The sequence below is a fragment of the Trichoderma virens genome (assembly GCF_000170995.1).
Source record: "Trichoderma virens Gv29-8 chromosome Unknown TRIVIscaffold_4, whole genome shotgun sequence".
Classification (NCBI taxonomy): Eukaryota; Fungi; Ascomycota; class Sordariomycetes; order Hypocreales; family Hypocreaceae; genus Trichoderma; species Trichoderma virens.
The window spans coordinates 40,510-52,868 of NW_014013745.1; the positions used below are offsets into that span (position 1 = coordinate 40,510).

A 12,359-nucleotide genomic window follows, 5' to 3' on the forward strand; every position below is an offset into this window, starting at 1 on the left:
AGCTGTCCTTCCAGACAGATATACAGACGGTCGTTGGTATACTTGGAACAGGGTCAAGTCTCCGCCTCAGTCGCGTGAGCCACCTCATTCTTTTGCATCTCCAACTCCCGAGCATATTCACCCAGCCTGTGAGCTGACAATCAATATTCGTTATAAACTATAAAAATGGTAACAGTGCTGTTATTTATACATTTTGTGCTTATCGATGATGTCCCCAAGTAGTCGGAGGGCATTTGCGTATGGGGGTATATTATGACAAATCATGCTCTCCGCCAAAGCAACAAGGAACTGCTTAAGAACGACTTTATCCGACTTCAGTTCTCTGACGTCTGCGGAGACTCCTAAGCACAATGCACAGCTAAGCGCAACGTGAATGAAGATCCACGACCGTCTAATAGGGCAGTTCAAGCTGAGAAGCTCGAGGTATGTACGCAAAACAGAGCGGCAACGGCTCATATGAAGATTGTTAAGTTCTTGATCATATTCATGATGGCCTGACAATATAGCGGGACGACACAAACATAGCATGATCGAATCTGAGAACATTCGAAAGAAGAAGTGCTGGAAATAATCAGCCTTGTTCTGACATTTCGTCACATCTTGTATGTGAGGAAGTGAGCGGGTCTCAATTTGGTTGATCAGGTTCTTGAAATCGAGTATGTTTAATAGTGGTAGACGCTCTTTTGCAATTTTTGCACCGTGAAGAGCCTGGCCGATCTTATTCGCAACCATAAAGAGATTATGGCAACTGTCCAAAAAAGAGTCGAAGCGTTTTTCGTTTAGACCAGCCGGAGCAGTTATTGCTATATCTTCGAGGATAGTAATTCCCAATGGTCGGGCATAACACAATGAAATTAGTGTATCTTGCCACATTAATGAGCGCCTATATCATAATTGTTGATGTTAGTGAGGAGTTTGAGCACATTAATGATACATCTCACCAGATATGTTTGTGAACAAGGGTCTCATCTCGCTCGTTCTTGTCGGATAAACCTTCTGGGTCCGACGAACAATGGATCCCAATGGTCTGAGCAAGTCGTATAGCCAGCCCTAAGAGCACGTTTTGTGTAAGCATGTTATATAAAACGTGAAGATGCAACTAATACACGTACCGAGTAGTGACCAAGAAGCACCTGCATCCGCCTGGTTTCTGAGAAAGTTGACCAACAATATCAGTGTCTGGATAGTCTCAGTATTAGGAAAAGAGAGAAAATTGCTGAATCGCAGGCATTGGAATGCGCAGCAGGCTAAAAGCAAGTTAGACTCGCTCTATATAAAAGGCAGAAGGTTCTTAGTCTTCAATATGCGTCTCACCGAAAACACGAGCTTTCAGTATTTCAGAATCTATGTCCGAAGAGGCAAGTTGTACCCCACATGCTAATATGCTAAACAGAAGGGCAAACCACGAGGGTGTACAGTCTAATGGAGGATTCGACAACGCATCTGATCTTGACTTTGTTCTTTCACAGAGAAACTGCGAAAGTGTGGCTTCGAATTGCGGGAATTGTATTATTGGTGGCAAGAGACTGAACAAAGATTCCTGGCAAAACCGAAGATGACTTCGAAATCATTAGCTGTAATAAATGCTGAACTAAGAAAAAAAGGTCACTTGCCTCAATAAAGCCTCGTCTTCAGGCAATGCACCATAAACTTTGTCCGGGCCATCTTCAGGTGCCCAAATATTCGTGAAAGGAAACATTGTGCTCGAATCTTGAAGGCACAAGAGCTCAAAGACAGTCTGCGGGCTTGTTGTTGGCCCAAGAGTCCACTTCTTTTGAACCGGCTGTGGCTGGTCCGCACTTGTGGTTTGGTAAATGGAGACAAGACTGGGAAGGGACTCATAGCCCAGATGCACCCTAGTCTTGTAGGCCGAAAGAGGGTCCAGATAGAGCCCTTGATCCATATTGACACTTTCTGTCCTTTCATCAGTGACACTAGATGCCTGCTCTCCGTCGCGGGTGTTCTGAGATTGGCCAAGTCGCTCTCCACCAAGACTTTGGACGCTATAATCGCAAAGATCTGGGTGGCCCCGGATATTACAACTACCACAAGGTTGCTTGAGATTACATTTGACTTTTCGTCGCCTACAGGGATAGCACGCTTTGGCTGCACGGAGACGACGTCTTGAATAGAGTAGCATATCAAGGTCACGCGCCGGCATGTTCTTGGTCCCTTCGCCGTTTGTTATTCTTGTAGAAGGTTGTGTTAGACGCGCTAATAATGATGATGAGTTTTGAATAACATACTTCTCTCCCATTCTCAAATTAGTGTGTTTATCCTCTAACGAGCCGATATAAAGGGAGATGCGTTTCAAGCTTATCCGCAAACACTGCTCAGGCGGCATAAAACAACGAGACGCGGTCAACTCCGAGCTCCTTCGCCAGGATATCAATAAAAACACTAAAAATAAGAAAAATATGAAGCGTTTCCTGATTAATATGCAGTATGAGCATGTTTGAGAAACAGCAATGAGGTTGTTCCTTATTTGGCAAAATCTAGATGATAACGTGTCACCACGTAGGTTAGTAGCCGGCAAAGTAAAGGATCAGCAAGCCCAGACAGGAATAAGCATTATAGAGAAAGCGGGATAGTGCGACTTTTTTCTCAAAACGCAGACAAGTATTGGCAAATGGTCATGTGGCTGCTGTTTCATATTGTCAGACTGAATACAAGCCAAAGTTGACGCGGAAGCTAGGTCAAAAGAATAGAACTGTTTCTGAGTCGCTGCCAATTCACCCCCTCTAGCACGCCGTAGTTTCCGCGGTTGGCGCTGATATTGAACTCGTTGACAAAGGTGAACCTACACACTCTCCCATTAATGCGTGTGCCGTAGCTCCTCCCTAAGCTAAGCTCTGTTCCGCTATTCTAAGTTAACCCCAGTATCCTGAGCTTCTACTATCATTGTTGATTATTCTAACTTGTAGGAATACAAGGAGCTTATGTGGAATCCTTGCGAATGGCGATTGCGGCCCGCACGGGCTGATCACAATCTTAGCGTTATGTGCTGCGTAGCGAGCTGGATCTACTCCTCGTACTCCGTATTAGCCTGCCTACCTGTACATATGCGACGCATCTAACACGGGGTTAATTGTGGAACATCTGACAGCATGTGTTGGCCCCACGCCATAATGGCACAGTCGGTGAATACAGCGGGCAACCTTCCGGTAATGAGGCTACATGGATGTATTTTACAAGAGTAAGAGGATTTCTATAGAATTCGAGGACACTAACGCGACAATCTGTTTTGTCGAATTCGTCATTGCGGGTACGGGACTCTGGCACAGCAAATAATGCAGGGGCATCCCTAAGCGATGTTCCGGTCAAGATTTGAAAGCAGTGAATCACCATGTCAAGGGGTTGGGAATCAACTTGAACGATTTATAAGCATCATATGTGAATCTATGGTTGAGTTCCGTGTAAGCATCTCCTTCGGTGGACTCCCGGCATATCGTCCTTTCGACATTCGTCATGTAGTATCATCGTAGAGTGGCATGCGGAGCTCGCCGTTGAACAAGAACGTACAAGTACAAAATCCAAGTTCGTATTTGCCCCAAGCATAACCCGATGTATGCCATGCCAATCTTACCTTGGCTCTACAAACGTCCCCCCAGCGCCAGACACAGATGTTGTAGGGTGACAAGTGCTCTTATACCAATGCAGACCGAAATGCCGATGGCTCGCAGCACGATATACACATATATACCAACAACTATGAAAGCGTGTATCCATAGTTACTTGACAGACGGCGGGTGCTGCACTTCTTTGCAAACACTCCCTAATACCAAAGTCTTCATTTCATACCGTAACCAGCTTTTTACATATGACCTCTCAACTCAGACTGCGCTATCATCCATTCAATACCTTCTCGTAAATCATTATCCCAAGCTTTATTGGCCGGACAATTCGGAAATCGACGAAAGAAGTGAGGATATCCTGGATATATATGGAGCTTGGTCGGGATACTAGAGGTGGGAAGCGAGTCAGCAACAGGCGTTCACAAAAGAATCCCTATTGAGTAGACAGACAACTTTACTTACTGCAAACGATCAAGTTTCTGTTTCATGAGCATGCCATGGTCGCGGAGAGGATCCTCACCGCAGACCATTATATGAGAGGGCGGCAGATTTGTAACAGCCTGTTCGTCAAACAAGAGGGGATTGATCACTGGGCAGTCCCTATGCGACTCCGGTGTATCCAGCATATCCCCGTATTTTATAACCCAGCTATATGGAAGTAATGCCGCATCTTTGCATTGAATTGGTGAAGCTTTGTCTGGGAGAATCTGTTCGAAAGGAAATTTTTCAGGTAGGCACAGCCATGGTACACAGAGGCTTTGGCCCTTGATAATTTCCTCACCTGCCTAGATGGGACATTAGAATGCTGCTCAAGTCTTGATAGCATGTTGCAAATGAACAGGATACGAGACATACCATCCTCTCACGAATAACAAGGCTTGCAGCCAAACACGCACCAGCGCTGATCCCCATTACATAGAGATTGAAGGTGGGAGAGAGCCCAAGAGCTTCTGCATTCTGTATTACCCAACAACGGACATCCCAGGCATCTTGAAACTGCGTTGGTGCCTTCCATTCTGGTGTCAGTCGATAACCAACACTGACCACAGTAAGTCCACAGCTCCGAGCCAAATTCATGCACGCAGCGTCGTCTGTAGACAGCGATCCGGAGAAAAACCCGCCACCATAAAAGTATAGCAGGACTGACGCAGGACTTCTCGGCTTGGGCGGATTATACAGTCGAACAGGTATTTCGAGATAGTCTTGGGTGATAACCATCATAGTTTCGCATTTGACACCATGGCCCTCCATCGCTTTCAACTCTTCATTCCTTGAGAGGAACCTCTGAGAATTGATAGTTTGGCGAATGGCTTTCATATCGAGGTTGGCTGTAATATTTGGCCGGGGCGGTAGAGACAACTGCTTCGAGAATTCTAGCCATTCTGCAGAGGGACCGCCAAGTTGACTGAAATCCGCCATCCTGAGATGTTGGTGCAAAGTGGGAACAAACCAAGAAGATGTAATACTCAGGGTTATCCCCTGGGGTTTGGTATATTTGAGAAAGAAGATGGGACAGTGACGCTCTTAGTGACGAATATGCAGCTATATGTCCGAGACAAACACCCTGGAGTAGACAGCGTGAATTGGACGACTGCCATTCTTCCAATTCCGGTAATATTATCTCCGGACTTACTCGTGAATGGAGACAGGTTGATTCCAGTCACCGACAAAGCCGGAATACGATTATTTAAGTCCGTCATGCATAGTTAGGGTAATTCTTTCACTAGTCTAGTGTGTGTTGGCAATTCACATGCATCGGCGTGAATGCAGGGTACATGTATTCGCAGTAGATGACATGGACAATCACGGTCGCCAGTCAAGTGACTCGCACTGCATACCCTAAGCCAAATGCCACCCCTCCAAGTAGAAATTCTTCATTTAGTACAAACTGAGCTTAAGTGAAGTTAAAGAGGCGTGAATACTTTAGATTGCCAGAAATCAGGTTGTGTGCTAACAGATATCGCATCACCACACGGCCCGTAACAACTCAAAGCCGCACCCTCGCATATAGGCTTGAATCCAGCGGCAATAAGACGCCCGCCTCTCTCATAGAGCGATAAATGCCAAGAGTTCAACGGTAACGCTAGACAAAATTGCCTGTTTGAGTTGTTGGAGGGGTGTGCCAACTGAGCTGAAAATCAGGCCGTGAAGCCACCTTACATGCAAGGGAGATATTCCTTCCCGCAAGTATTCAGATTCTTTGGCTGCTGAACGAAAGGAGTGACCAGCTCATTTAACTGCGACTACTTTGCACATTTGAGAAAAAATGACGGGCGAGGACGTACGTGGCCATTATGTTTATACATGGTACCACTGCTGTTGCGCGACAATAAGGATAACTGCGTGTATGTAGTGAAGAATAACTCCAGCTGCCTTGGCATATACATGATTTAATAATGCAATAATCTGAGCAGCTTCCGATAGATGGGCTTCCTTGTAATAGCCACGATACCCGTTAGTAGCCATGGGGTCTTACACTCAGCCCCCACAAACTTGGTATAACGAAATGCCCGACTCACAGCACTGGTTGATCACTCCCTTGATAAAACGAGATCTCAATCTCATTCAGAAAATTGGGAGATCGGAGCGCCATTACTGGTGGCCTTGCGTCTGGAAGCATCCACGATCCGAGCCGAACCGAAATGACAGCTGCCTATTCCAACCCGACTTGTGCCACGCAAGCCATAGTCTCAGACACAGAAATTCAGGACGGCCCTTTCTTGATACATTCAGGCTACGGGCCTTCCCTGCAGATACGGGATGTTTCTAATTGGATAAACCTCCGTTGCGCTCGATATGCGAGACATTTGCGCCCCCTTCTCGCATCCACTTATGATGCCCAAACTCGTCGACCACTTACAAAAGAACAAGGCCTTTCTCCGAGGGAATACTATTCAGATGAGATTTGTTCCAGTACAGGGTCATCGGGAGGATCCTAGCGTGTCTTTCATCATCTTGGCACAATCACGCCTTTACCGACGCTTTGCGAGACCGGAACTGTCATGTTACGACTTCTTGTATGTCCTCATTTGGCAGGTTTCATTTGCTCCACGCATCCGAAAGTACGGATTTTGGGCCTCAATGGCATAAAATGGAGTTTTTATTAATCTCGAATCAGCATATCCCTTACATACATGCGGAGGGGCGGTGTATCAAGCAGTTTTCTTTTTTACGTGTTGTTCATGACGCAAATGTGTCAATATCAGGCGGATGACTAGCCCTTTTTCGTGTTCATACTTGTAGCCACTCATAACATTGCTATCCAGGGATATACCACGAATAGACGAGTAATAGGAGAGAGTAAATATGAGAGAAAGAGAGGGAGAAGAAAAACTATATAATGCCAGGCTATAGACCGAGTTAAAGCCCGTCTAGTTCCTCACCAACCTTTATCCTTCATCCACGAACCCAAGAGTTCCAGAGTTGACATCATGAAGCATTCATTCTCTTCACTGACCGCGTTGGTCTTAACATTATCCACATCAGTTGCTGCCTCTCCAACGCCTCAACTGGTACCTGGTATCGTCGATACTACCACTTGCCTTGCTGTAAATGTCATCGCCGAACTTCTTCTTGGAGACCCCTTGGCTATTGCCTTTTGCGCTGTAAGTGATCACCTAGCACGTTAAATTCCAAATGAATCGGACTGAAATAACTAACACGAAGCCTCATACATAGGCCGTAGTTCCCCTTCCCTCAGTCATCAGGTCAAAAACCACTACCGTCGTGCGGCCAACTACCGTGACTGTGACGACGACCATCCCCAACGCAGTCCGTCCTACCATTACAAGCCACACCACTGTGTATGTATGCGCCCTTCGTGTATATCTTCCACTACATCAATCTAATATCACACAATCACAGGACTACCACCATCAGCTCTTGCACAGCCAGTGCCACGCCATTCAAGCGACACTTTGCACCCGGCGATGGATACATTCCGCCAATCCCAGACTGCGTCACCCAATACCCGACTCCAGACATCACCGAGGCGTGTAGCTGCATCAGCCTACCAACTCCTACATTCACATCCACCAGGACAGTCACCATTTCTCCCACAATCACTATAACCAAGACTACTGGTGGCCGTGTCGGAGGTGTCCCAGTTGTAACGACGTCCACAGCTACGCGGACCATTACAACAAGAGCTTGTCCCGCACCCTCTCCTTGCGGAAACCAGGGCATCGAATTCGCCTACTATGAAAGAACCGCCGGTGGTGAATTTGCAGACTTCCATCCCGAAGAATATAAGGTATGTTACCAAACACAGCGATTATTCGCCTCCCTCTCGATTCCATCAGCGCTAATACGGGCTTCACTACATAGACAATCCAGCCCGATTACCAAAACGTCACCAACGTCATCGGCGGCATCAGCTTCCAAGACAGCGCCCCAAAGAGCATCTACGGCTCTCCTCCGCTCCCCGAGTCTGACTTTGTCCTTAACCACCGCGGCTACATTTACGCTCGCGAGACAGGCACCTACACATTTACCCTTAACCTGGTTGACGATGCCGCTTTCATTTGGGTCGGCGCCGCGGCCTACTCTGGCTGGACTGCCGCAAATGCGGATGCAAAGGCCGTCTATGATAACGGACCTGCAACGGGCACTTACACGGTCAACCTTCAAGAAGGCCAGTACTATCCCTTCCGTATTTTTTACGGCCAGGGACCTCGTATTGCCGAGTTCGACATCACAGTCAGCGCACCAGATGGCACCACTTTCCTGTCGTCTTCCACATCTGGGTCGCCGTATCTCGTCCGGTTCTCTTGTGACCGATCTACCGCACCTCGATTCAGTGCCTTTGGATTTGAGTTTTAGATGCGCAAGATTCTCTTTTCTCCAGTTCTTCATGAGGAGGAAGCGTGGATGTGGCCATGAAACTTGGACGTATAACTAGTAAATGATGGGGTGGATATACCGGGACTGGCTAACGTTTTTTTAATTTGTTTCGTTCCTCCTGTCTCAGCCATGTAGGTTTGTGGCGGAGGCCCCTTTTACCGTAGATGCCGATTATGATTCCGCGGCTGAATATAATGTCGTTCTGCTTTAGCTTTTCTTGTTTCCACTGTTGAGTCAATTCGCCGTATCATTCAAAGTCTAGCAGTAAACAAACATGTAAAGCCAACTCATTTGACCGAAGAGGGGGCGCATCTCCCACGGCAACGGCGGCCAGGCGCACCCGCCGAATCATGAAAACAAACGGTCAACGTCTTGTTATGAACTCAAATAGTCCCTAAGTAGTAGGTATTGTCATTTCCTCCTCCACTCCAAGCGCCATGAAAAGCTTGCGAGAGGCCCCCGCGCGTATTCCCAACTTTAAGTAAGAGCTCTTTCGTAACGACGAGGTGGCTGATGTAGCTCAAGCTCAAAGGCACACAGTGCTATTGGAGGTTGAGCGCGATGATTCGAGAGATATCTCGAGCATTCCGTGTAATACAGTTCTTCGATACAGGTAATCCAACCATCCTCTCAAGGCCTTTGCTCGTAGAGCTCTTCGTCCTCCTGCGGCCACTCGACTTCAAACACAGCATCTCCCTCTTCGGCGTCCATATCGTCCTCATCATCGGGTGCAAACGCAAAGGCAACGATGCTATTATCCTTGATGCCACACTTGCTAGGAGTGTTTGTAGCGTCCTCTCCAAGTTTCAGGGGCTTCCATCCCTTAGAGGGATCGGTAGGTACACGGAGAACGCCATAGGTGAGATTTGCCGCATCCGGCACAGGCGTCCTCTCATCTGGTGTTGCGCTTGACTTGGTGAGGCCGTCAGGGTACCTATCCTTGAGAACCTCGAGCAGATCTTGCGTGACGGATGAGAAGGGAGCTAGTGCGTCGATGAAGAGGAAGATGGTGTGGATGCCGTACTTGAAGCGCACGGATATGTGTGCATCGTCGACATCGGTTGGCTGCTGCACTTAGTATTTCGTCACAGATGCCCGCGAGGAGGTTGATTCACCATCTTGGTGCGATTTTGGCTTTTCGCCCTTCTGTTTACCTATAGAATTGATTGACACCTCTGTAAAATCTCCTTTTTGAGCCGTTGGAGTCAGGACTCTCTTCTCTTCTCAGTCGATTAAAGTGTTGTGTATGTACTTACTAAGGCAAGGCCAGGCAGCATGTGGATGAGACTGGAGACGTGCAAAGTGCAGCGCTGCCCCGCGATTTTAGTGAGCGCGAGACCACGTGAGCTCGCGTTAAGTGATTTAGCTGGCCACCAGCATCCGGAAAAACATGCGATACGGAGTGGCAGAGGCTACGGATAAGGGACTTGAGTATAGCTTCATGTTCACCACAGCTGCGATTCAACGACAGGATGCAACCCCTGTAGCACATCAGATCCAGCAAATCTATTGAGCGGATAACTCCAATTCCTCCAGAGATCCCTTTTGCGCCTGGGGAGCGGGCTTGTGCTTGCAAGCTACGAATACGCCTCCCAAGATACAGACTCTTGACTCTTCATCATGGCGAGAACCTCAAGCAGCGATGGGCTTTTCCTCAGCGCGCCTCGGTCGGACCCCGTCAACCATCCCGTCTTCCCGGCCGACTCGCATCCCCGGCTGGCCATCATGACTCCCACGAGGCTGCTGCTCGGCTCCGTAGCCTCCAGCCTGGTCGGAGCCTCTCTCGGAGCTGTTCAAGGTGGCCAGATGGCGCAGCTGCGCTTCCGGGCTGAGCACGCGCACAAGATGCCCGACACAACGGCGGGCTGGTATCTGTATCACAAGTCCAAGAACTACCACGCCATGCAGGGGGGCATCCGCGAAGGCTTCCGCATGGGCTTCAAGACGGGCTTCTGGAGTCTGATGGCCTTGTCCTTGGAGAGCACCGTCGACCGCTATCGGGGGAGCAGCGACATGTTTTCGACTGTGGTGGCGACGCTTACCGTCGCAGGCGCATTTTCGCTCTGGCGTGAGTTGATTTTCATTTTCATTTCATTGTCTCGACTATTATTATTATTTTATTATTATTTCATTTTTTCTATTTTCTCTTCTTTCACTGGCTCTTCTTTGGCTTTCGCAAATTCTTCATCGTCTGCCGTTTGTCCAAAACAGGTGAAGGGAATCAGGCTAGCCAGGTCTGGCTTTCACCGGCTTTGAGCTTGTGCTTGTCATGTCTCTCTGCTTCCCCACGCCCCTACTGGCAAGTGTCGGATCAAGATGGCGAGACTCCCCAAAAGGGCAAAAAAAAACATTAAGACGGTGGGAACCATTAGCTAACAGAAAGCCGATCTTCGGCCGGCACTGGGCTTATAGATCGATTCTCGCTTTCCACCGCCGCGCGCACTGCAAAGTACGGGCTGGTCTTTGGCCTGGCCTACGGAGGCGTCCAGGATCTGGTGGGCTTAGCCCGTGGCAGACCGATTGGGTATGTGGAGATGATCCGACGTCGGTTTGGCTCTGGCGCTCGGTCACGCGAAGGCGACGACGTCTAGAGGCAAACCTGCGCCGTCAGCAGCCGCTTTCGTTTGCATCTCAGCACAAGGCAGTGGAGATGGTCTCATTTCCTCTTGGCGGTATCAGCCAACGGAGCACGGAGCATTGCTTGGGATAGATGCATTACTAAAGCCCTGAAAGAAGTAAAGAAGGGAAGGGGGTGGGAGATGAGCAAACAAGAGACGACCAAAGTCGACGGCCGCGTCCTCTAGACGGACGAGCCAAGAACCCCCCACGGTAACATGTAAGCTCAACCTCACGACACTTGAGTCGGGCCTCACTTATTCCGACATCATATGGCTACATATACTGCTAGCTACAGGATGGATGAAACCAGACCAGATTGGAACAAGAAGAAGAAGAAGAAGAAGCCAAGAGGAAAAGAGAAGGCTCAACTTGTTGTATATACAAACACTAGTGCAACGCGCTACTCTCGCATCATATTATGATCATGATATCATTCCAGAGAGAGGGGAAAGAGGGCAAGAATTGGCGATTGGACGCTCCCCCTCGATTCATGCATAATCAAAATCCAACGCGAGTTCACCTGACAATGCCGTGCATGTCCTCATGATGCACATGACAAGAGGCCGTATCGGAGCCCGCCCTCAGCTCGAGCGCAGCACAGCATATTATCGTAACGTACAGACGAAGCAAGCCGGGGGAAGCGGCGTGGGGGGCCACAACACCAGCATTGCTCGAGCCACATGCAATTTACTTGCCCACGACGGGACCAGGGCCGTTGAATCCAAACTCAGTCAATTTTCCTAGTGTCATCGTAATCTACGGAGTACATACAGTAGCGCAGCTTGCGTAGCTCCAAATCCTAGTCTGCGGCTACTCTCGGCTGCTCCATCGTCAAAAATCCCCCATGAGGGGCGCCACGTGATGCCATATCGCCCCTCTCCCTCCAACCAAACTCGCAGCTTATCAATGAATCTCGCCTACTGCCAGCCAGCATCGCCAGATTACCAGCACTCGTTCAATGGCTGGCGCATTCCAGCTCCCCTCTGCAGCGGCCTGATACGGAGTTTTGCGGAGAAGCAAAAGCCTCTCTTCCCACCCCCCGGTTCTCTGGGCCCGTACTTGCATTGATGTCTTGAGGTCACGTACTATGTACATTTCCATGCTTTTTGTTAGACGCAGTACTTCCCGAGCCTGCGACGATATGGTGGCAGCACCGGCAACGGAGGTGTAATCGCATCCCATCGTATCAAGTTCCGTGTCCCTGAACAATTAGATCTCGCCTCTCTTCGGCCCTCCGTAGCTGCCGGGTGGCTCCATGTCCGGGCTCATAGATAGCGTCCTTTCCATTGTGCCTGTCCTGATGGAAGATTAATAAATTCATTC

At 48.7% G+C, this 12,359-nt stretch overlaps 5 protein-coding genes across 5 annotated transcripts; 2 read left to right on the forward strand and 3 right to left on the reverse strand.

Moving 5' to 3' along the window:
* Positions 1–53: 53 nt before the first annotated feature.
* Positions 54–1,903, reverse strand: TRIVIDRAFT_219660 (uncharacterized protein; the record flags this gene model as incomplete). Its single annotated transcript, XM_014102941.1, has 5 exons — positions 54–126; positions 191–883; positions 942–1,050; positions 1,113–1,247; positions 1,645–1,903. The coding sequence occupies 5 exons, from the start codon at positions 1,901–1,903 to the stop codon at positions 54–56; spliced, it is 1,269 nt and encodes a 422-aa protein (XP_013958416.1).
* Positions 1,904–3,826: 1,923 nt separating this feature from the next.
* On the reverse strand, positions 3,827–4,994 carry TRIVIDRAFT_118304 (uncharacterized protein; the record flags this gene model as incomplete). The annotated part of the gene is made up of 3 exons (XM_014102942.1): positions 3,827–3,962; positions 4,038–4,360; positions 4,431–4,994. Coding segments are annotated over 3 exons (1,023 nt in total), but the record flags the coding sequence as incomplete, so codon positions are not given.
* Positions 4,995–7,006: 2,012 nt separating this feature from the next.
* Positions 7,007–8,396, forward strand: TRIVIDRAFT_61010 (uncharacterized protein; the record flags this gene model as incomplete). The annotated part of the gene is made up of 4 exons (XM_014102943.1): positions 7,007–7,180; positions 7,254–7,378; positions 7,440–7,827; positions 7,902–8,396. The coding sequence occupies 4 exons, from the start codon at positions 7,007–7,009 to the stop codon at positions 8,394–8,396; spliced, it is 1,182 nt and encodes a 393-aa protein (XP_013958418.1).
* A 651-nt stretch (positions 8,397–9,047) lies between these two features.
* On the reverse strand, positions 9,048–9,694 carry TRIVIDRAFT_61011 (uncharacterized protein; the record flags this gene model as incomplete). The annotated part of the gene is made up of 2 exons (XM_014102944.1): positions 9,048–9,482; positions 9,674–9,694. 2 exons carry the CDS (start codon positions 9,692–9,694, stop codon positions 9,048–9,050), a joined length of 456 nt encoding a protein of 151 aa, XP_013958419.1.
* Positions 9,695–9,890: 196 nt separating this feature from the next.
* On the forward strand, positions 9,891–11,559 carry TRIVIDRAFT_110631 (uncharacterized protein; the record flags this gene model as incomplete). Its single annotated transcript, XM_014102945.1, has 2 exons — positions 9,891–10,485; positions 10,830–11,559. The coding sequence occupies 2 exons, from the start codon at positions 10,038–10,040 to the stop codon at positions 11,006–11,008; spliced, it is 627 nt and encodes a 208-aa protein (XP_013958420.1).
* Between the last annotated feature and the right edge of the window lie 800 nt (positions 11,560–12,359).